This window comes from Sciurus vulgaris (genome assembly GCF_902686455.1).
Source record: "Sciurus vulgaris genome assembly, chromosome: 1".
NCBI classification, from domain to species: Eukaryota; Metazoa; Chordata; class Mammalia; order Rodentia; family Sciuridae; genus Sciurus; species Sciurus vulgaris.
The window spans coordinates 123065047-123089114 of NC_136461.1; the positions used below are offsets into that span (position 1 = coordinate 123065047).

At 35.0% G+C, this 24068-nt stretch overlaps 1 protein-coding gene across 3 annotated transcripts in view; it reads left to right on the plus strand.

Annotated features, from left to right (window-relative positions):
* ATF6 (activating transcription factor 6) overlaps positions 1-24068 on the plus strand; it is a 285089-nt gene that overhangs the window by 113825 nt on the left and 147196 nt on the right. For all 3 annotated transcript variants that reach the window (XM_079136634.1, XM_079136633.1, XM_079136635.1), the window contains exons 13-14: positions 12065-12132; positions 15918-16032. In XM_079136634.1, coding sequence (XP_078992760.1) covers positions 12065-12132; positions 15918-16032 — 183 coding nt within the window. The remainder of the gene's footprint in view (positions 1-12064; positions 12133-15917; positions 16033-24068) is intronic.

Here is a 24068-nt window from a genome sequence, read left to right on the forward strand (position 1 = left end):
TAAATCTTAAATTTGTTTTTTTTATGTTATCCCATATTTCTTGGAAGTTCTGTTCATGGTTTCTTACCATCTTCTCTTTGTGGTCAACTTTATTTTCAATAATATATATTTTGTCTTCATTGTCTGAGGGTCCAGTCTGTTGGTGATACTTTCCATTGAATTTTTAATTTGGTTTATTGTTTCCTTCATTTCAAGGATTTCTGCTTGATTCCTTTTTATAATCTCTGCCTTTTTATTGAAGTAATCTTTCACTTCCTGTATTTTCTCTCCAATACCATCCTTTATTTTGAGGATTAATCTAACTATGTATTTTCTAAACTCCTCTGGCATTTCTTCTGTGTTGTCAATGAATTCTATTGTTGGAACATCTTGATTTGTTTCAGGCACTTTGTTCCCTTGTTTTTTTCATGTTGTTTGTGTGTCTTCTTATCTAGGGTGTGGAGCTGAGGCAGTACAGATTCTACCCTGTAGACTTTTTGTGTCCCTAAAGGCTTCCAGTACCTCACCTTTAAGAGGGAGACCAATATTAACAGCACACAATGCAAACGATATGCCACCTTAAACCCAATGACTCCAATCAAGGTGTTTACAGTTTCATCACAACAGACAGAAATGAAGTGTTCAATTATTATCTACAATATAACAGTAAGTTTGCTAAAAGGGTTTACCATTTCAAATGATGGACAATGAGGGAACAGAAGTACAGTAAGATGTGATGTTTATGAGGGAGAGGAAGAGAAGATAGAGGTAAAAATTCATAGTAAGAGTGAGGGAAGAATTAATAGAGGTTGGCTTTTAGTATGAGAGAAGTGAGAGAAAGAATTCAGGGAGACAGGTATGTGAGAGAAAAAAAGTGCAGATTTTTTTTTGAAGTAAAAATATAAGAATATACAACAAAACTGTAATATACTATTCAGAAATCCCATTCATCAATAATTTGATGCATGAAAAATATTTGGTTTCAAAGATGGTAGAGGTCTGAAAAAGAAGGCAAAAGAAGAAAACAAAAAGGAGGAATGGCTCAATGGAAATTTGAATGATTGCTTCTCTTGGTTTTCAGAAATTTGTCAGCTTCCCTTCTCCACCAATAGTCGGGGTTGTCTGAAGTTTGATGTTAGCTCCAGTTCAGTGGGCAGGTGTTGGACTAGTTGGATGGGTGAGCCAATTACAAGATGCCCTCAAACCCTTTTGCCGTCTTCCCTTCCATTTTAATTGGCCCGTTCCATCCCTGCACACTTCAGGACTCACTGAACTAGAGAGAGCTCAGTTTTCTCCAGTTTCTTCAACCTCCGCACCCCCCAGGGAACTACCCCTATTCTCCAGCTTTCCACAGGCTTTCCAGACCCAGACTAGTTCATGTAAACCCAGCTACAATCTGATGGACTTGGACTTCAGCTTCCCTAGGCCCTGTCTTGCTGCAAGATCTCAATGCCCTTTCAACTTGCAGAGATACCACCAGGAATGTGCTCACACAAAGGAGTGACCCTGCAAAGAGGCAGCCAGATGGCAACCACTACCACACAGAGCAGAAGGACCTCAGGTGTAACTACAGCTGCAGGTACCCCAATATATCTCCAGGCCGTGGCCTGAGGCCCCAGACCCACAATCCGAGATGGCAGCAGCCATGTTGGAAAACCTGCAGGCCCTGGCTGTTGTCCCAAGATGGCAGCAGCTGCATGTAACAAAACCTGTGGGTACCGTGACAATGGATTTCCAAGCAACAGCAGGCTATCTGCTAGCAGTCTGCAGGCTGGCGGCAGACAATCGGCAAGTGGATGTCAGGCTGTGGGAAATGGGCAGGATAGATGGTGGTCAGTGAGTGATCCACACTTAAAAGGCAGGTGATATGCTGGCCAACAGTGGGTGATTGCAGCAGACGAATAGGGTAAATAGCAGAGGATTGGTGGGCAGCATTGACTGCCTCACAGAGAAACAATATTTCCTCTGCTTGAGTCCCAAGTTATGAAAAGACCAAGAATGCAGCCTCCCTCTAGTCCGCCATCTTGGATCGCTGGTGGAATTTTTTGAGTCTTCTGAATATAGAATCATGTTTTTGGCAAAAAAGGAATGTTTGGGCTCTTCTTTTCCTATTCTTATCCCTTTAATTTCTTTCTTTTGCCTCTGGCTAGTGTTTCAAGGACTATTTTGAATAGGAGTGGCGAAAGAGGGCATCCCTGTCTTGTTCCAGTTTTAGAGGAAATGCTTTCGGTTTTTCTCCATTTAGAATGATAATGGTCTTTGGTTTAATGTATATAGCTTTTACAATATTAAGGTATGTTCTTACTATCCCTAGGTTTTCTAGTGTTTTGAACATGAATGGATGCTATATTTTGTCAAATGCTCTTTCTGCATTTATTTAATCATGTGATTAGTGTCCTTACCTCTGTTTATGTGATGAATTACATTTATTGATTTCCGTATGTTGAACCAACCTTGTATCCCTGGGATGAAACTCACTTGTGAAAGGTGTACTATCTTTTTATATGTTTTTGTATGAGATTTGCCAGTATTTTATTATGAATTTTTGCATCTGTTTATCAGGGATATTGGTCTGAAGTTTTCTTTTCTTGATATGTCTTTGGTTTTATATCAGTGTGATATTAGCCTTGTCAGATGAGTTTGGAAGGGTTCCCTTCTTTTCTATTTCATGGAATAATTTGAGGAGGAATGCTGTTAGTTCTCCTTTGAAGGTCTGGTAGAACTCAATTGAGAATTCATCCAGTCTTGGGCTTTTCTTTGTTGGTAAGCTTTTGGTGGCATCTTCAGTTTCATTGCTTGCAATTGATCGGTTTACATTTTCTATATCCTCATGATTCAATCTAGGAAGGTCATATGGCTCTAGAAATTTATCCTAACTTATATTTTTAAAATACCATTCCAGCTCCTACATAGAGTAGACCATGGTAGGGAGCATGAATGAAAGTAGGGACGTCAGTTAAGATGCTATTTCAGTAGTCTAGGTAAAGATCTTTGGATCCTGTACTCGTGGGGTATGTGAGGAGCTGGAGGAAAGCACTTGGATGTCAAATATATTTTGAAAGTTGAGCTGTTAGAAATTGTTGCTATAAAAGAAAAAGGAGTTAATGGAAATTTCTACATGTTAAATACTAGAGGAATAGAGATGCCATTAATGAGACCAAGATTGGGGAAGAAGGAACTGGAAACAGCAGTCAAGAATTTTAGATATGTTAAATTTGATGTGGCTTTTAGATATTCAGGTAGAAAAGTCTGATACACAATTAGATATCCAGGTTTGGACTGTAAGTGAGAGGTTGAGACTAGAAGTTTAATTTGGATGATATTAACAAGTAAGAGGGAATAAAAGAATAAGGCATTGAGCTCCAGACTAACTCTAACATTAGAGGCTGAAAAAGAAAGAAGAAGCAGCGATTAAGAAGTGAGATAGGTGGCTGGCCAGTAAGATAGGAAAAATGCATGATAGTGCCCCAAACCCCAAGCAAAAGAGTGTTTTAAGAAGAGGTATATGATTAATCATTATGGAGATCAAGAAATATTAAGATGATGACTAAGAAATTACCATTAAAATTAACCATTAGAACCTGGTGACTTTGACAAATTGTTTCACTGTAGTTGTGATGACAAAGACCTCACTGATGTAAATTGAGGGAAGTGATGTAAGATGAGAACGTGGAGAAGAATATTTCAGGATTATCTCCATAAATGTGACTAGAGAAATGGAGTAGCTCCAGGAATCAAGAAAGAGGTTTTATTTTTGGACAGAATATATAACACCAGGTTTACATATTTATAGGCTAATGGAAACATCTTAACTATTTGATTTTTATGGAGACTTAACTGTAAGCAGTGGGTGATTTGTTCAAAAGCATATTAAAGTTATATCAAGAAATATATATTTTTTACCATTAAATTATAGAATTGTTTTCATCAATAGTGTAGGTGAACTCAATTGATGTAGGTGAACTCATGCTCTGCCTTTCTGAGGCTCTATGATTATCCAGTATGTGCTTGTCTGGCCCTCTCCAATACCTTTTGTTCTACTGTGGCAGCTGTATTGGTTGTTAGTACTTTTAGAGGCTACAGGGCAGTCAGTATCAATGTCATGGTTTCCTCATAGCCCCCAACCTGCTTACTGGCATTAGACTGCAGTTTCGTACTGCAGAACTCTTGTTTGCCAACTCTTACACGTCAGCCGCTATCATGGCTAGAGGAAAAATGGACTTTATTTTGCTTTCTAAGTTTGGAACAAGCACATCTTATTGTCAGATTCTAAATTATATCTAGAACTATGGTGACAAGAGAGTTTAGGTAATATGGATTTTAGACTTCTATCTTTTGTAATACAGGGGAAGAGCACAGGAGGCAAGAATAGGTTAATTGCAGATAGATAATCCCATGCAACTGCTCTAATGTTTTGTATGAAAACTTAGATTCAAATTCTTGATTTTAATGTTTCTTTTTTTTTTTTTTTTTTTGTCCTATCTTTATATACAATTTGTCATGTTATCCTGTTCATTGGATACATAAAGTTTTTACTGTGGAAGGGGGTTATTCTTTAATCTTAAAGGAATTCCAACACAAGAAAAATAATTTTAGTTTTATAGTCTTTGTTCATTTAGAGAAGATTTATAACTTAAAGTCTAATCTCTTTCTCTGCTATTTTGGCTGCATATCTTACTGTAGGGCACTTAGATAATGGTCAGAATTGTAGGAATCTTAGGTATTACCAAAAAAGGAATGGCAAGGATGAATCTATATTTATCCAAGCAAAAGAAGTTCTCCATTAGAGGAAGAGAAGGATAATTCTGCTTATGCTATTGTTGATTCTAAAGCATGTAAAAATTCCTTTGATTCTCTTCCATAGCGTAGAGAGCCTGAAATTGCTCTGCTTTGTCGTCTTCTTTTGTTTCAACTTTCTTTTTCCTCCAGGTCACCTCTTTCAAATACTAAAAGGATTCAAAAGTCTTATAAAATATTCTGTAAATCTGGCAAATTGACATTTCTTTGAAATTTCTTTTGCTTCTAAATATTATGTCTTTGATTTGCCATGGCCTCTCTCATAATCTTACCCTCTTCCTAGAATATGAATTGTTAGAAAAGGTTTAGGGACAAATTAATGAAAATATCTTTCAAAATGAAGGAAAAATAAAGATATTTTCAGACAGACAAAAATCTGAGAAAACTAGTATCCAGAAGACCTGAAGTACCAGACATTCCCAAAGTTTTTAAAAAATTTTTTGTTTTTTGCAATACTTGTACTTGTTTACAAAATATACAAGGACTCGAAAACTCAAAAACAGCAAATAACGCAATTGAAAAATAACAAAACACATAAACAGGTATTTTACTGAAGAGGATAATCAAATGGCAAATAAGCATATGAAAAGATACCCATGGAGCTGAAGAAATAGCTCTTGATGGAGAGCACTACCCTAGCATGTGCAAGGACCCTGGTTGGAATCCCTGGCCCCTCAGAGGGGAGGGAAAAAAAAAGATACCCAGCATTATTTGTTGTTAGAGAATTTCACATTAAAACCATAATGGGATACCTAAGAGATCGCCTGTGGTCACACACACACACACACACACACACACATATACATATGTATATATTATTTTTAATTTACAAAATAAAATGTTAACAAACAATAAAATAAATCTGTTGCTGTGTCCCATATGATAAATGAGAGAATGAAGAGTTGTAACAAAAGCATTTCAATAATCTCCTTGCCTGACAGTAGGAGTATTCAACCCATTTTCCTAAATATTAGATCATGAAACCTATCATTTACCCAATTTTCCACTGACCTTCATTTAAGGTGTTCTTTTTTTTTTCCCCCAAAATATCAATAATTAATGTAAACATAAATGATCTAGATATTGTAATTAAAAGGTATAAATGTTCAACATGTATATAAAGCAAACAATAACTTTATGTTCTATACATGTCACACTTTAAATATCAATACACCAATAGGTTAAAAGCAAAAGTAGGGGAAAATAAGCATGAGAAGTCTGAAGCAGAGCTATTTTTTTTTTTTTTTTTTTTTTATTGTAAACAAATGGGATACATGTTGTTTCTCTGTACATGGCGTAAAGGCATACCATTTGTGTAATCATAAATTTACATAGAGTAATGTTGTTTAATTCATTCTGTTATTTTTTCCCTTCCCCCCACCCCTACCACCCCTCTTTACCCTCTATACAGTACTTCCTTCCTCCATACTTGCCCCCCTCCCTAACCCTAACTCTAACCCTAACGCTAACCCTTCCCTCCCCCCCATTATGTGTCATCCTCCACTTATTAGCGATATCATTCGTCCTTTGGCTTTTTGAGATTGGCTTATCTCACTTAGCATGATATTCTCCAATTTCATCCATTTGCCTGCAAATGCCATAATTTTATCATTCTTTATGGCTGAGTAATATTCCATTGTGTATATATACCACAGTTTCTTTATCCACTCATCAATTGAAGGGCATCTGGGTTGGTTCCGCAGTCTGGCTATTGTGAATTGAGCAGCTATGAACATTGATGTGGCTGTATCTCTGTAGTATGCTGATTTTAAGTCCTTTGGGTATAGGCCAAGGAGTGGGATAGCTGGGTCAAATGGAGGGAGCAGAGCTATTAATATAAAATAAATTTTAAGAAAAAGTATTTTCAGAGAAAGGGGAACATTTCATAACTATAACAGGGTAACTTCTTCAAGAAAGTATAACAATCCTATATGTGTATGTACCTAATATCAAAACTTCAAATACATGAAGTGAAAATTAATAAAACTAGAAAGACATATCTACAATCATATTTGGAGATTTTGAGCCCCCTCACTTCGATGGAAGGACTAATGATATAGAGGGCTTAAAAACAAACATTATCAGTTACCTTGACCTATCAGTTATTTACAGAGAACTATACACAAAAATGACAAGGAGGAAGTTAATAAAGATAGACTATATTTTGCCATAAAATAAGCTTTGTTTATAACACACTTGGCATAGTTCCTGGTGCAATAAACAAAAATTTTAAAAAACAATAAGCTTTGAGAAATTTTAAATATTTAAAATCATGCACATTGTGTTTCTTGCAAGATTTATTACATTTGAAATCAATCACCTTAAGATATATAGAACCACACCCATACATCTCAACTATTTCAAAATTAAATGGCACACTTATAAATATCTCACAAAGAAGAAAGCACAAGAAAAGTAAATAAAAAGTGCTTTGAACTAAGTGATAATAAAAGCTTAAAATACCAGATTCTCTGGGATGAAATAGTACTCAGATGCACACTTATAACTTAAAGTATTTGTATCAGGAAGAAACTAGATTAACAATCAAATTATTTTCAAGTTAGGTGGTAGGAAGGAAAAAATAAAGAGTAGGAACAGAAATAAGTGAAATGGAAATGAAATAACACAGCTAAAAGTTGATAAAAATCTAACAAGTATAATCAAGAAGAAAGCAAGATAAAATATTAGTGGAAAGGGAGCTATCAAAACAATCCTACAGATGCTAAAAATGTATTAAAGTAATATTACACTTGTATAATTACAATTATATAGCTTACATAACTTGGTCTATTTTAGAGGCTAGAAACCCCTGCTTTTTTACTAGGTTCATGTGAATGATGTGTTTTTTCCCATCCTTTCACCTTCAGTCTGTGGATGTCTGTGCCTATGAGGTGAGTCTCTTGGAGACAGCATATTGTTGGGTCTTGTTTTTAAATCCAATTTGTCAGTCTATATCTTTTGATTGATGGGTTTAGGCCACTAATGTTCAAGGTTATTATTGAGATGTGATTTGTGTTCCCGTTCATTTTAGTTTATTTCTATTTTTTTTTATTTGAATTAGTTTCTCCTTTGATTGTTCCATTAATGTAGTTCCTACCTTTGCTGGTTTTCACTTTTTTTTTTTTTTTTTTCATTTCATCTTCATGGAATATTTTGTTGAGGATATTCTGAAGTGCAGGCTTTCGGGTTGTGAATTCTTTTAATTTTTTGTTTATTATGGAAGGTTTTTATTTCACCTTCAAATCTGAAGCTTAAGTTTTCTGGATATAGAATTCTTGGTTGGCATTTGTTTTCTTTCAGAGCTTGATATATGTTATTCCAGGATCTCCTAGCCTTGAGGGTCTGGGTTGAGAAATTAGCTGAGATTTGAATTGGTTTCCCCCTATATGTAATCTGATATTTTTCTCTCACAACCTTTAAAATTTTATTCTTATTCCGTATGCTAGGCATTTTCATTATACTGTGCCTCGATATGGGTCTGTTGTAATTTTGCACATTTGGGATGCTGTAAGCCTCTTGTGTTTGATTTTCCATTTCATTCTTTAGCTATGGGAAATTTTTTGATATTATTTCATTGAAAAGATTATGCATTCCTTTGGTTTGTATAACTGCACCTTTATCTATCCCGATAAGTCTTAAATTTGGTCTTTTCATGTTGTTCCATAATTCTTGGAAGTTCCGTTCATGGTTTTTTAACATCTTCTCTCTGTGGTCAACTCTGTTTTCAAGATTGTATATTTTGTCTTCTTTGCCTTCTTTGTCTTTCAAGTGGTCTAGTCTGTTGGTGATGCTTGCTATTGAATTTTTAATTTGAATTTTGTTTCCTTCATTTCAAGGACTTGTGTTTTTTTTTTCTTATATTCTCTGTGTCTTTATTGAAGTGATCTTTTGCTATTTGTATTTGCTTTATTACATCATCCTTTACTTTGCAGATCAGTTTAACTATGTACATTCTAAATTCCTTCTCTGACATTTCTTCCAATGTGGTATCAAATAGTATAGATCTGAGGCAGCAGAGTTTCTACCCTGTGGACTTATGGTGTCCCTGAAGTTTTCTAATACCTCACTGTTTAGAGGGAGACAAATAATAACAATAACCAATGCAAACAATTTACAGCATTAAACCAAAGAGTTTTTACTATGATGTCTACAGTGTTAATCATCACAATAAACAGAATGATATGATCAGTTATGCCTATAATAAGAACAGCAAGTTTGCAAAAGGGTTTACATTTTGAAATGGTAGACAGGGAGAGAACAGAAGTGATGTAGAGGTGAGAATACAGAAGTAGAAGATTAAAGGAAGAGTGCAAGAGAGAAAAATAGAGATTGGTTGTTAGCAGAAGAAAAGAGAGGATCAAGGGAAACAGGTAGGAGAAAAAAATACACATAAAGCAAAAGTTTTTTAAAAATTAAAAATAAAAATTAAAGAAAAAATGAAAATATACTAATCAAACATCCTAGTTCACAAAAAACTAATCCATGTAAAATAATTGGCTTCAAAAATACTAGAGATGAGAAGAAAGAAAAAAATAGGACACTATATAAATGTCCATGTACCATTATGGTCATGATTAAATAGTGAAAAAGAATTTTTAAAAAATTTTGATGAAAAGTTAAAGAATTCTTTCTGATGGAGTTCAAAATATTCTCGGCTTCTCTTCTCAGCAGTTTCAGGTGGGGTCATTTGGAGCCTGATGCTCCACCCTCTGGATTGCTGGATTGAGAGAAGTGATCCCATAGGTGGAATTCCTCGTGACAGGGTTTTGGCTTAGGCGAGCTTCAGCCTTTTCACTGAATGCCAGTTCATCTGAAGATTTTAAATCAGTGGACCTCCAGGGCCCAGTACCTGCTGGTCCATGCTGGAGGACTTTACCCCAGTGCTTCCCTGGGTCCCACCTCACGTGGCTGGGGAGCCAATTCTTAGTCCCCTATTTCAACTGCAGACCCCATGTTTTCTGGTCTTTGGTTCAGTCTCCAAACAAGTTCTCCCACCCCACTCCCCACCCTTCCCAGTTCCCCGCCAGGTGTGTCTCTCCCAGTGGGTCCTTCAAGCAATCAGATTAGAGGAGAAGGGGTACAGCTGGGTGAGTTTCTTTGACCACTTGTCTCTTGTGTAAACCTCTCTCCACATTTGATTTTCTTCTGGTCACTTAAGTACACTCTATGTTGTATAGCATGTATTTACTAGGCCTGTATTTCAGGCCAGATTCAGATTTGCCAAGAATCAGCTTCCTCAGTTGCTGGCCCCTCTGCCACAGCTGCAAAATGATTCCTTCCTTTGTTCTCACACTGCCTGGAGAGATAGCGGCTTATTTCCCCACACTCAGATACCATGCAGTGTATCCTTCGGGTTTTTTGGGGAATGTCCTTGGTCTCGGAACGCTTCATACCCAGACATAGCTTGGCCTACCAGAAATGTGGGTTCCTTTAATTCCTTTATCCCTCTACTATGCTCATAGAAGGACCCCTCTGGCTGGAGCTTCCTTTTAGCCAGGCTGTGGCAGTGGCTGTGCCACTGGGGATATTTTTCTTATTTTATTATATTCAACCTTCTGTGTCCCCACTCTGCTTTGAATGTTCCAGTTTCAGTTTCCAATAAAGTACCCCCATCCCCTTTTTTTTTCACCCACCTTGTGGAGAAGCTGCCTGTTTACTTTCTAGGTTTCATGCGACAGAGTAGCCAGGAACATGACCTCCTCTGTTCTTCCATCTTGGATCTCTCCCTAAAGTTTTTTCAAAGAGTACTATCTTTTTAAAGCAAAAATAAAAATGATTGTGAGGTTAATATCTTTCATAAAAGAAAACAAAGGGAGGAATGGATAAGTAGAATTATACTACTAAGCAAACTATGTTATAAGCATTTATGAATATGTCAAAATTAATCCCACTAGTATGTATAACTATAATGCACTAATAAAAGGATCTTTCAAAAAGAATTCTACTGCTAAATTTTTATGTTGTTCAAATACTATTTCAAGGTACATTGTAATTAACTCAAAGTAGATAGTATTAAACCCTATGTATATACCATTTTTTCCCTATACATACTTAGCTCTAATAAAGGTTAATTTATAAATTAGGCTCAAGAGACAATAATAATTAACAATAAAATAGAACAATTGTAACAATATCCCATAACAAAATTGCCAGCATCAGTACTCTTGTGCTTGGGGGCCATTATTAAGTAAAATAAGAGTTACCTGAACACAAGACATGCAATACCATGACACGTTGATGTGATAACTGAGATGAGTACTAAGTGACTAACAAGTAAATAATGAATACAGCATGAATATGCTGGATAAAGATAAAGGGGTGATTATATGTCCTGGGTAGAATGGAGTAGGAAGGCTTGAGATTTTATAACACCATTCAGAACAGCACACAATTTAAAATATGTGGATTATTTCTGGAATTTTCCCTTTAATATTTTTGACCACAGTTGACCATAATTAACTGGAACCATAGCAAAACCATGGACAATAGGACACAACTATACAGCTAAAAAGCCAACACAAGAAATATAAATGGAATTGAACTAGTTTAATGAAAAGAAAATAGGAAAAGAGAAACAAATAAAGAACAAATAGGATAAATAGAAAATGCTATAATAAACAAATGCCAAGGGATATATAATTAAACAATTATTTAAACCACAATTGGTGGTAACAGTAGGGTCACTTTATAATATAATAATAGTAACATGTCTTTGAATTCTGATAACTCTACCAAACTCTTCTGAAGAGTTACCAGGAAATGTAACAAGGTCACAGATCCCATGTTCAAGAGAGGTTTCTAGTGTAGCATATGTGGGGTACTGATGGTTCCAGAGCAAACTATTACCTTGCCAGGTGAGTCATCAGTGAGATCTCTTTAATTACAAATAGTCTGTAAGTATATTGGCATGCAGATATTTGTGTTTAAGTAAACAATGGGGATCTAGGTTCATTTTGAATCTTTTCACATTGCTTAGGAACTTGTCATTGATTAACACTTATTTTAGACAAACTGTTGTGATATGTTCAATAATAGTTGTATAGCTTGTTCATAAAACTTGTAGTGCTTGGTTTAAACTCTGTGAGGGTAAGTGCTTTAAGTGTCTTAATTTCTAAAAGTCACATCTCTGTGATACTGGGAGCTAAAGGATTCTAATTTCTATACTGGTATTTAATTACATGAGCTTAATATGAATTCTTTAATATATGTAAATGTAGAATAAGTCAGTATAGGAATAACATCATATAATTTCACTATGTGGCATTAAACCTTTTCTTTTATCTTCCAGGGTACTCTGGAACAGGGCTCAAATTCTCAGTTGATGGCTGTGCAATACACAGAAACCACTAGTATAAGGTAAGAAAGTGTCAGGAAGGTCTTTACCAGAGAATTTAAAATAGCTTATATTTTAGTGAAGTTGAAATTCACATTTCCTTTTTACCTTAGTTTGTCTTCATCTGTGACTTTCATATTAGTTCATATAAAATATACGACTTCTAAAAAACATACTACTTCTGAGTAAACTCAAATAATTTCTAAATATACCTCTCCCCAATTACTTAAGTACAAATTTAGTCAAAATACTCTTCATTTGTAATTTTACTGAAAATCTTAAAAACACATAGCTCTCCTGTCCTTGATTTGCATATATTTCATAAATTTAAGAGAGGGCAATATTGTTTTTGACTATTTCGTGCATATGTCTTGCTGGATGCTTTACATTTATTTTATCTTTAAATCTATATAATAATTTGAAGTATATTTTATATGTGGAAAAACTGGGCAAGTCATTACTTTTTTTGTAATTTTCAGAGTCATAAAACCAAATGACAGAACCAGAATTCAGACCCTTAGCATTTGACATAAAATTCATTTTTCATTACACAATAGTACTTAAGATATTGAAACATTTTAAAGAAAGTGCTATACCTAGAAGTTGCTTCACCAAGACATGTCTAACTAAAAGGCAAGATAACATGAGAAGTAATATAGTGTCATGATTAAGAGGCTAGCTCTAGAGTTGGGAAGGGTTCAAATTATAATTCTAGCATTTACTTGCTCTGTGGTTCAAGTAGGCTAAATGTAAATTTGGTCATCTACAAAATTCTGGCTGCACACAGTTAATAACATGGTTAAATTAGATGATATATTTAGAGTACTTTCAATGATACTTGGCACATATTAAATGCTGTCGCAAATGTTAAATGATGATGTAATGATTTTGACAATAGTATTACTGAAGTTAAAATGCAATCTCATGTTCTATATGTAGCTCTGCCACAGATTTATATTTCATTATTTAATGTGAATATTCACTGAGGACTTTCTGTGTGCCAATGTTTCAACCACTGAGAGGGAAAAAAAAAAAAAATATATATATATATATATGTAGTAAAAATGCAAGTTGAAAACTGTTTTATTCATTATCATATTGAAAACTCCTATTAAATGGTAGTGAGCAGCATATTAGTAACCATTAATGTTTAAAATCCTGAGATTATATTATCCTGTTGAAATGGGTAATTCAAATGTATTTATATAGTAACTAATCTGTTAATCAGAATTAATTCATTTACCATATATATTTATTTTTAAAAAAATTTTTTGGTGCTTTATACTTAAATACATAATAGTAGGATTAATTATGCCATTTTGTACAAGCACATAATATAGTTTGATGAATCTTCCTATACATTTATTTTCTGGAGCATGATTATGATGGCATAGTATTTTTTCATTGGTTAAAAATGTTTTTAATGAGTTACAGTCCATCCTCATTTATGTATCATCTTACTTATGGATTCTATATTTGCTTATCTGCTTAATTGCTAAAATTTATTTGTAGCTGGGCATGGTGGCATATGCCTGTAATCCCAACAACTCAGGAGGCTGAGACAAGAGAATCTTGAGTTCAAAGCCAGCCTTAGCAACTTAGCAGGGCCCTAAGCCACTCAGCAAGACCCTGTGTCTAAATAAAATATAAAAATGTGGCACACTGATTAAGCACCCCTGGGTTCAATCTCTGGTACCAAAAAATAAATAAATAAAAATAAAATGAAAGATATTTGTAACCCCCAAATAATACTCACAGCATTTTGACTTTTGTGACATTTGTGGTCATTTTGAAACCTGTAGATATTCCAATGTTAGGTTGAACCAGGCAACCTTTTACCTTCTTTTATGAACAAGGTCCTTTTCATAGTTCATTTAGTGTGATGTTTTTGATATTTTTATACCTCATATTGGTAATTTTCCTGTTTAAAAGGACCCGGAGCATATTGCTGAGGTGCTGTTTAGTGTTCCTAAGTCTAAGAAGGCTGCAAGTTATTAGACAGTTTTATTCAGACATGAGCTATCAATGTTCAATGTTAGTGAATAAATAATATGTATTAAAGAAAATGTCCTTAAAGAAAAATATGCACAAAATGAGGTTATATATTGAATGACAAAAAATATAGTCATTTTCAGTGATTTGCAGGAACCCAGTCCTATATTTGTCCGAGGATTCACTAATTTAGTGTTAGTGGTAACTTTTTTAGAACATTTCTACCAGAAATAACAAGAATTGGCTGTATATCCAAAATACTATAATCAAGCATGGTCTAATCAGTAAATGCAGTTATTTCAAAGAAAGATCTTATAGCTCATTTATAGTTTCCATTTTGGTCAATATTGTTCTCTCAAGTTAATAATGTTTGATTGATGCGTAGAAGTTTTCTCTTTGGAGAAGAATGAAGCATTATAGCATCCTTTCATTCTTCAACATTGAAGACTGAAAATATTATTAAGAACTATATTAGTATCATTTGAGTATCTTTTCATGTATGATATAGTATTATTAAATTTTAGTCATTAATTTTATCAAGGTACCTACATGGTGCTTTTCATATCAGTAGCTAGCACTTGTTGAATGACTCCTATGAAATAGGATTCATGCTTGGTAATTTACATAAATGACATCTTTGACCCCAATAAAGATCCTGCAAGGCTTCTGTGGTTATATTCATTTTATTCATGAGGAAACTGGGGTTACTCAGAGAGATTGATATTCTCAAGAATATCCACTTGAGGAGTGAACCAGAATTCAAAACCAGGTGTATTTATTTCTAAACCTAGATTCTTTTCATCTTTGATGCAGCCTTATAGGCAAGATCACCTTCACATATTTGACAGAATGGTGAAAAATAACATTTCTTCAAACTTACTTTGTATTATAAAAATTTTTAAATCATTTAAACTTATGCAGAAATGTTTATTTTTGGTGATTTAAAAAATTTTTACATATTTTGCAGTATATTTGACCATATGTTATATTTTAGAACCTTGATTCAGAAATGAGAATTTTAGTTTTAGTGAACTGGACCTTATAAATATCCTAATTTGGGGCTTTTTAAAATGTCGTTTTATAAGTTACTGCCAAACATCTTCACTTACGTGTTTATTGCAGCTCTTTTCACGATAGTGAAGAAAGGGAAACAAGCTAAATGTATATCACAAATAGATGAAGAAAATGTGGTCTATATACATAATGGGATATTATTCAGTCATAAAAAGGAAATCCTGTTATTTGTGACAACATGACTGGAACTGGGGAACATAAGCCAGGCACAGAAAGAACAAATACTGCATTGATCTTGTTCATATGTGGAATCTAAAAAAAAACATTGATGCCTTAGAAGTTGGAAGTAGAATGATAGTTACCAGATTCTGGGGAGAATAGGAGGGAGGGATAGATGGGTTGATCAGTGGGTACTAAAGTTTACATTTAGTTGTTCTAGTGTGTAGAAGAATGACTATAGCTAATAATTGTGTACTGTATATTTCAAAAAGGTTAGAATAGAGTATTTTGAATGCCTTCACCATAATGAAATGATTTGAGTTAATCAGTATGCTTACTCTAGTTTGAACATTACACAATGTACACATGTATCAAAACATCACATGGTGTCCCACAAATATGTGCAATTTTTGTTGTTATCAGTTAAAAATAATTTTTAAGAAGTAAAAAATAAAAATGATTATATTACTACAATGCTAGCAATATTTTTGTTGAAAAGACTCATAATTCATACATAGTAAGTATTTTGAAGGATTTGAAATTTTTCATTTATTAACAACATTCTTCTTTTTACTTACTTTAGTAGGAACTCAGGGAATGAGCTGCAAGTGTATTATGCTTCACCCAGAAGTTATCAAGACTTCTTTGAAGCCATCCACAGAAGGGGAGACACATTTTATGTTGTGTCATTTCGAAGGGTAAGTTCATTTTGAAAGAATATGCAAATATTTGTAAGTACCTACTGTGTACAAGACATGGGGCTGAATATTGTGGGAGACAGAAAGATGTGAGGGATAGGAAGCAATATAGAATAAATGTGTGAGTAAAACAGTCTCATTGCTATATATATACGCTTTGAACTGTTTAGTATCATGAAGGCACACATGGAATTAGACTATGAGTGTATATTCAGAAAATATAAGCTATGTTTCTATTTTTATTCTCAATTATCCCCATAACCAGATTATTTATTTATAACTAAAGGAAAAGTAAAAACATAAAAATTTGCTATTTAGGCTTTTTAAGCCAATTTCCATTTGATTACTGAAGAATTTAAGATGAATGTAGGTTAAGATGAATTAAAGATAAATCATGGGCTGATTAACATATTGTGGAATGTTTAGATCCATGTTCTAGAGATTCTCCGTTTCTATTGTTGGTGAAGAATACATTAGATAATCAGTCAGGTTATGCAAACGTAAATGTTTATACTAGCATGACGGAATTTTACAGATGTTAGACTAAATGGAAACAAATGCATAGCTTTTTATATTCCATCTACCTTTTTTTTTTTTAATGACAATGTATTCCTCATAGAGCTGCCATGTGAGTATCTCTGTTAGAGTGCTGTGTATTAAACCAGGAGCACATAAATGACTTAGAATTCCTTAATGTTTTATAACCTAAGTCTTCCTTTTTTTTTTTGAGTCTTAAAAAAATGAATATAGGGTGTATTTGGGTAGAAATCAGTATACACTAACAATAGAAATGAGTGATTCATTCTCTGATTTTGTTGCTACTTACTATTACTAAAATTCTCAGTTAAATAGTTAATTCTTTTTCTAAACTATAAATATCTAGCAGCTTAGGATTTCAGGACAAAATAATTTTGGCGTTTGTAGATTAAGGAGATCCAATGTTTTATATAGTTTCAGTTAATATTCAAATATCCTAGGCTATCTGGAATTCTTTACCCATGGCATCTCATGATCTTACCTTTTGACAGGATTCCTTGTGCTCACCTTATTTGCTCAAACAACTGGTGTATTTCTATACTGCATCAGCCTCAAAGTTCCTTTTGGGCAGCTAAGAACAGGGTTTCAGCAAGACTCCAACTACATTGACTGATGAAAACTGAGTATTTATTATTGACACAATTGTTTAAAATGAGAGTGGGGGTGGAGTATACTTTTAAAAAAAGCTATCTACCACTATGTAGAGACTGATAGATGTTAAAACAATTGTGTTGAAATGTATGTTATGGAGGTTACTATGGAAGAATATTTTTAACACACAAATAGCCAAATAGTTTTTTCTTTTTAATAGTTCAGGATTTGTTATTATTTGATGAAAGCAGTATAATGTATATATGAAGGAACAATAGTTAAAACATGGATTGAAGTCATGGTTAGTAGCATTTTTCTGAGAAAGAGAGAAAGCTATTTTTAATAGGAAAAATATTTTTTTTAAATTTATTTTTATTGTAAACATGAGATACATGTTGTTTCTGTTTGTACATGGAGTAACAGCATACCATTTGCGTAATCATACATTTACATAGGGTAATGATGTTTGATTCATTCTGTTATTTTTTCCTTCTCCCCCAATCCCCCCACCCCTCTTTTCCCTCTGTACAGTCCCTCCTTCCTCCATTCTTGCCCCCCTCCCACCCCCCATTATGTGTCCTCATCTACTTATCAGTGAGATCATTCACCCTTTGGATTTTTGAGATTGGCTTATCTCACTTAACATGATATTCTCAAATTTCATCCATTTGCCTGCAAATGCCATAATTTTATTATTCTTTATAGCTGAGTAATATTCCATTATATATACATACCACAGTTTCTTTATCTATTCATCAATTGAAGGACATCTAGGTTGGTTCCACAGTCTGGCTATTGTGAATTGAGCAGCTATGAACATTGATGTGGCTGTATCTCTGTAGTATGCTGATTTTAAGTCCTTTGGGTATAGGCCGAGGAGTGGGATAGTTGGGTCAAATGGTAGGTCCATTCCAAGTTTTCTAAGGAATCTCCACACTGCTTTCCAGAGTGGCTGCACTAATTTGCAGCCCCACCAGCAATGTATGAGTGTACCTTTTTCCCCACATCCTCTCCAACACCTACTATGCTTGTATTCTTGATAATCGCCCTTCTAATTGGGGTGAGATGGAATCTTAGTGTAGTTTTGATTTGCATTTCTCTTATTACTAAAGATGGTGAACATTTTTTCATATGTTTGTTGACTGCTTGTAGATCTTCTTCTGTGAAGTGTCTGTTCATTTCCTTAGCCCATTTGTTGATTGGGTTATTTGTATTCTTGGTGTAGAGTTTTTTGAGTTCTTTCTATATTCTGGAAATTAGTGCTCTATCTGAAGTATGAGTGGCAAAGATATTCTCCCACACTGTAGGCTCTCTCTTCGCATTGCTGATAGTTTCCTTTGCTGAGAGAAAGCTATTTAGTTTGAATCTATCCCAGTTATTGATTCTTGCTTTTATTTCTTGTGCTATGGGAGTCCTGTTAAGGAAGTCTGATCCTAAACCAACAAGTTGAAGATTGGACCTACTTTTTCTTCTATAAGATGCAGGGTCTCTGGTCTGATTTGAAGGTCCTTGGTCCATTGTGAGTTGATTTTTGTGCAGGGTGAGAGATAGGGGTTTAGTTTCATTCTGCTGCATATGAATTTCCAGTTTTCCCAGCACCATTTGTTGAACAGGCTGTCTTTTCTCCATTGCATATTTTTGGCACCTTTGTCTAGTATGAGAAAATTGTATTTATTTGGGTTTGTGTCTGTGACCTCTATTCTGTACCATTGATCTACCTATTTTGGTGCCAATACCATGCCATTTTTGTTACTATTGCTTTGTAGTATAGTTGAAGTTCTGGTATTGCGATACCCCCTGTTTCATTCTTCCTGCTAAGGATTGCTTTAGCTATTCTGGGTTTCTTATTCTTCCAGATGAATTTCATGATTGCTTGCTCTATTTCTGTAAGGTACGTCATTAGGATTTTAATTGGAATTGCATTGAATCTGTATAGCACTTTTGGTAGTATGGCCATTTTGACAATATTAATTCTGCCTATCCAAGAACATGGGAGATCTTTCCATCTTCTAAGGTCTTCCTCAATTTCTTTCTTCAATGTTTTGTAGTTTTCATTGTAGAGATCTTTTACCTCTTTGGGTAGATTGATGCCCAGGTATTTTATTTTTTTTGAGGCTATTGCAAATGGACTTGTTTTCCTCATTTCCCTTTCAGCTGTTTCGTCGCTTGTGTATAAAAATGCTTTAGATTTATGTGTGTTGGTTTTATAGCCTGCTATTTTGCTGAATCCATTGATGAGGTCTAGAAGTTTTCTGGAGGAGGTTTTGGGATCCTCTAAATATAGAATCATGTCATCCGCAAATCGTGACAGCTTAAGTTCCTCTTTTCCTATTCGTATCCCTTTAATTTCTTTGGTCTGCCTAATTGCTGTGACTAGAATTTCGAGGACAATGTTGAATAGAAGTGGTGAAAGAGGACCTCCCTGTCTTGTTCCCGTTTTTAAAGGGAATGGTTTCAGTTTTTCTCCTTTAAGAATGATGTTGGCCATGGGCTTAGCATAAATAGCCTTTACAATGTTCAGGTATGTTCCTGTATCCCTATTTTTTCTAGTGTTTTGAGCTTGAAGGGGTGTTGTATTTTGTCAAATGCTTTTTCTGCGTCAATGGAAATAACCATATGATTCTTATCCTTAAGTCTATTGACATGATGGCTTACATTTATTGATTACAAATGTTGAACCATCCTTGCATTCCAGGAATGAACCCCACTTGATCGTGGTGCACAATTTTCTTAATATGTTTTTGGACACGGTTTGCCAGTATTTTGTTAAGGATCTTTGCATCTATATTCATCAAGGTTATTGGTCTAAAATTTTCTTTCCTTGATGTGTCTTTTCCTGGTTTGGGTACGAGTGTGATATTAGCTTCATAGAATGAGTTTGGTAGGGTACCCTCCTTTTCTATTTCCTGGAATACTTTGAGAAGTATTGGAAAGAGTTCTTCTTTGAAGGTCTTGTAGAACTCGGCTGAGAATCCATCTGGTCCTGGGCTTTTCTTGGATGGTAGATTTTTAATGGCTTCTTCTATTTCATTGCTTGATATTGATCTGTTTAAATTGTGTATGTCCTCCTGGTTCAGTTTGGGCGGAGCATATGTCTCTAGAAATTTGTCAATGTCTTCGGTATTTTATTGGAATACAGATTTTCAGAGTAGCTTCTCATTGTGTGAGATCTCAGTGGTGTCTGTCGTGATACTTCCTTTTTCATCATGAATTTTAGTAATTTCTGTTTTCTCTTTCCTTCTCTTTGTTTGTGTGGATAAGGGTTTGTCTATTTTGTTTACTTTCTCTCTTTTTTTTTTTTTTTTTTTTTTTTTTTGGCGATGCTGGGGATTGAAGCCAGGGCCTTGTGCTTGCAAGGTGAGCACTCTACCACTCAGCTATCTCCCCAGCCCTATTTTGTTTACTTTCTCAAAGAACCAACTTTTTGTTATGTCAATTTTTTGAATTGTTTCTTTTTTTTCAATTTCATTGATTTCATCTCTGATTTTAATTATTTCCTGTCTTCTACTACTTTTGCTGTTTTCTGTTCTTCTTTTTCTGGGGCTGTGAGCTGTAATGTTAGGTCATTTAGTTGTTGACTTTTCTTTCTTTTCTGGAATGCACTCCATGCAATGAATTTTCCTCAGTACTGCTTTCATAATGTCCCAGAGATTTTGATATGTTGTATCATCATTCTCATTGACCTCTAAGAATTTTTTTTATCTCCTCCCTGATGTTTTTTGTTATCCATGTTTCATTCAATAGCATATTATTTAGTATCCAGGTGTTTTTCTGAAATTTCTTCTAACATACTGTCATTGGATTCTATTAATATAGAATCTAGATTTGTTTGGATCATTTTCTTCCCTTCATGTTGTTCACATGTCTTCCCCTCTAGCAGTGCAGATCTGGGGTATTGCAGATTTCCCTCTACAGGCTTATAGTGGCCCTATCGGTTTCCAAAACCTGATAAGGGTAGATCAATATTAAGGGGAGATCAATATTAGCAGTGCCCAATTCAGACATTGTGCAATCCTAGACCAAATAGCCCCTATGAGGACAATAACAAAATTGTCATAATAAACAGAATGAGTTCAAATATTATCTTCAGTAAAACAAACAGATTTGCACTAAGGTCTGCAATTGCAAATGGAGGACAAAGAGGATGCAGAGGCATGTAGAATGTGGCTGTTAGTGGGATAAGAAAAGAATATACAGACGTTCTAGATAATAGAAAGGGTGAGAGTGTAATCAAAAGAAATTGTATATTAGCATGCAAAAAAGGGAGAAAGAGACTCTGAGGGAACAGGTAAACAAAAGGAAAAGAGAGCAAGAAAAGTAAAGAAATAAAAACTTGAATTTTTTCAATAAGTAGAAAAAACAAAATCTATTGTATAACAGTCATATAGTAATGAAACCTCCCAGTGTTCAGTAGCCGGATTCATGAGAGGTACCTGACAATGAGCTTCAAGCCTCCAGCAGGCGTCTCAGATCTGAGCTAAGGCTTCCAGGATTATCCAAGATGGCCTCTTTGACTTGGAAATGTGTTGGCATATGGGGAGCTGCAGCTCAGGTGTGGCCGTGGTCAACAGGAGGTCCTGGAGGTGGGATGCGGTTGGTCTACCAGGGGTCCTGGAGGTCGGGTGTGTTTGGTGTGGTTGTGGAATCCTGGAGGCCAGTTGCAGTCAGTTGGTCTGGTGTCCAGGTGTTAGGGCACGGTCAGTTGGTCTGGGGGTCCTGGCGGCAGGGAGCAGTCAGTCAATGTGAGGGCCCCAGAGCACAGAGTGATCGGTCGGGCTGAGGGATCCTGGAAATGGGGCTCAGTCAGTCCAGCCAGGGGTCGTAGGGCACCTGGCTGTTGTCTCAAAATGGTGGCAGCTACGTGTAATCAAACCTGCAGGTACTGTAACAGTGAACTTCCAAGCAACAGCAGCAGCTGGTGCTCTATTGGAGGTTGGCGATCAGTTCGCTGACTTGTCAGACAATTGGGAGGTGAACCTCGTGAGTTGGGTGATGGATAAGTGTAAGGCAGACGATGAACAGGGAGAGGCAGGCAAATGTCGGATGATAGGTGCCTCACAGTGAGCAATCTGCACTCAAAAAATGTGTTGATATGCTGGCAGACTGCAGGTGATCACAGCAGACAAATGGGGTAAACAGCAGGGGATCGATAAGCAGCAAAAACTGCCTTACCAAGAAACAGATATCCTCTGCTTGAAACGGGAGTTACAGAGCAACAAGGAACACAGCCTCCCTCTAGTCCGCCATCTTGGATCTCTCCTAGAAACAATATTTTTATAAAAGAAAATGCACAGATTTCTTTTTTTAAAAAAATACACAAATTGTACTTTTCAGCTTGTATGAAACGCTATTTCTCATTAGTTTACTGTGAAAAGTACTGTTAGAAAATTAACGATTTGCACTCCTACCCTTTGATGTTCAGGCAGACTGTTAAGACTATCTCACACATTTTGTTTAGATCTTTCATTTACTAATTAGTGATTTATCATTTTTTGGCATTTTATGTTGAAAGAGAAGTAAGGATAGACCCGAACATAATCAGATAGCAGTAGTTACTGAACAATACTCTTGCATTTTTTCCTTTTTTTTTTTTTTTTTTTTGGTGCTGGGGATCGAACCCAGGGCCTTCTGCTTGCAAGGCAAGCACTCTACAGACTGAGCTATCTCCCCAGCCCCCATTTTTTCCTCTTAACTGTAGGGGAAAGGGAGTTCATTTTATTGTGATGACTTTAAATTATGCCATGAAACGGAAATTTAGTTTTTAAGTACTACATTGTTCTTTTTGCTCTTGTTAAAAGGAAAATGAAAGAAGTAACGAATTACCTCATGCTTTGTCTTTTCTTCCATCTTTCAATATAAAATACTTTCCTAAAAGGCAAGTGGAGTTACCTGTGCAGGGGTTGTAGACTTTTTCTTCCACTTAAGTACTTAATGTCATTGGCAGAAATTACTACAATGGAAATTCACAGATACAGAGCTTCTGAAGCCTCAAGTTTCTGCTTCTCAGGAACTGGACATTTATAACACAGCCAATAAGCAAGCCATATTGTTTTCTTTTATAATTAGACACATAGTTAACAAAATGTTTTAATAACTGAAAAAGAAGTAGCCATTGACTGTTCACCATACCACTATTTAATAAACAAGCTCTCTCTCAAATATATATTCCCTCATGCTAGACATTCCTGCACCCTTTAATCTCATTACAGTTAAGCTGCTAACATTATCTCTCTAAAGTATACACACTCTTGGATATCTACTGAGTTCCCGTTATAGGTCAGCAAGAAAGAATGCTTATGTTCCCAGACGTCTTGACAAAGGCTCAAAAAGTTTTTTTTTTTCAACTTTTTTAAGTGTTTTTACCTCTAGAACAATATTTATAGCTCATTTTTTTCTAAGTATCTTGTCTTTTTGCCCTCTCTTTTAAATGTATTGAAACATTTAATATGATTTGGAGGACTGGGGATGGAGAATAACTTTTTTCTCAAACCCCCAAGTCACTTTGAATATGTCATAACTGCTAACATGAATAAGAAAAAAACTAGATAATATTTATTTTTTTTCTTAATGTGTTTTTATGAAACACATTAAGAAAATGTGTTTCATAAACACATTTTCTTTAGAGAGAGAGAGGATAGATTAAAGAATATAATAAATTCAAGAGCATGGAACAAAAATATTCAGAAAAACTCAAGGAAAGTTAGATAAGAAAGTGATTCAAGAGAAGGAGAAAACATTTGAGAAGAAAGGTGGAGAAATATATTAGTTTGTCATTTCAATAAACATTTTAATTTCACACTTAGATGCTTCTTTCTCATGTAGTAATATATAGAGAAAGGATTTTAAAAAATCTTCCTAGGGCAACAGTTCTTTCTTATTAAGAATGGGTTCTCGGACCGGGATTGTAG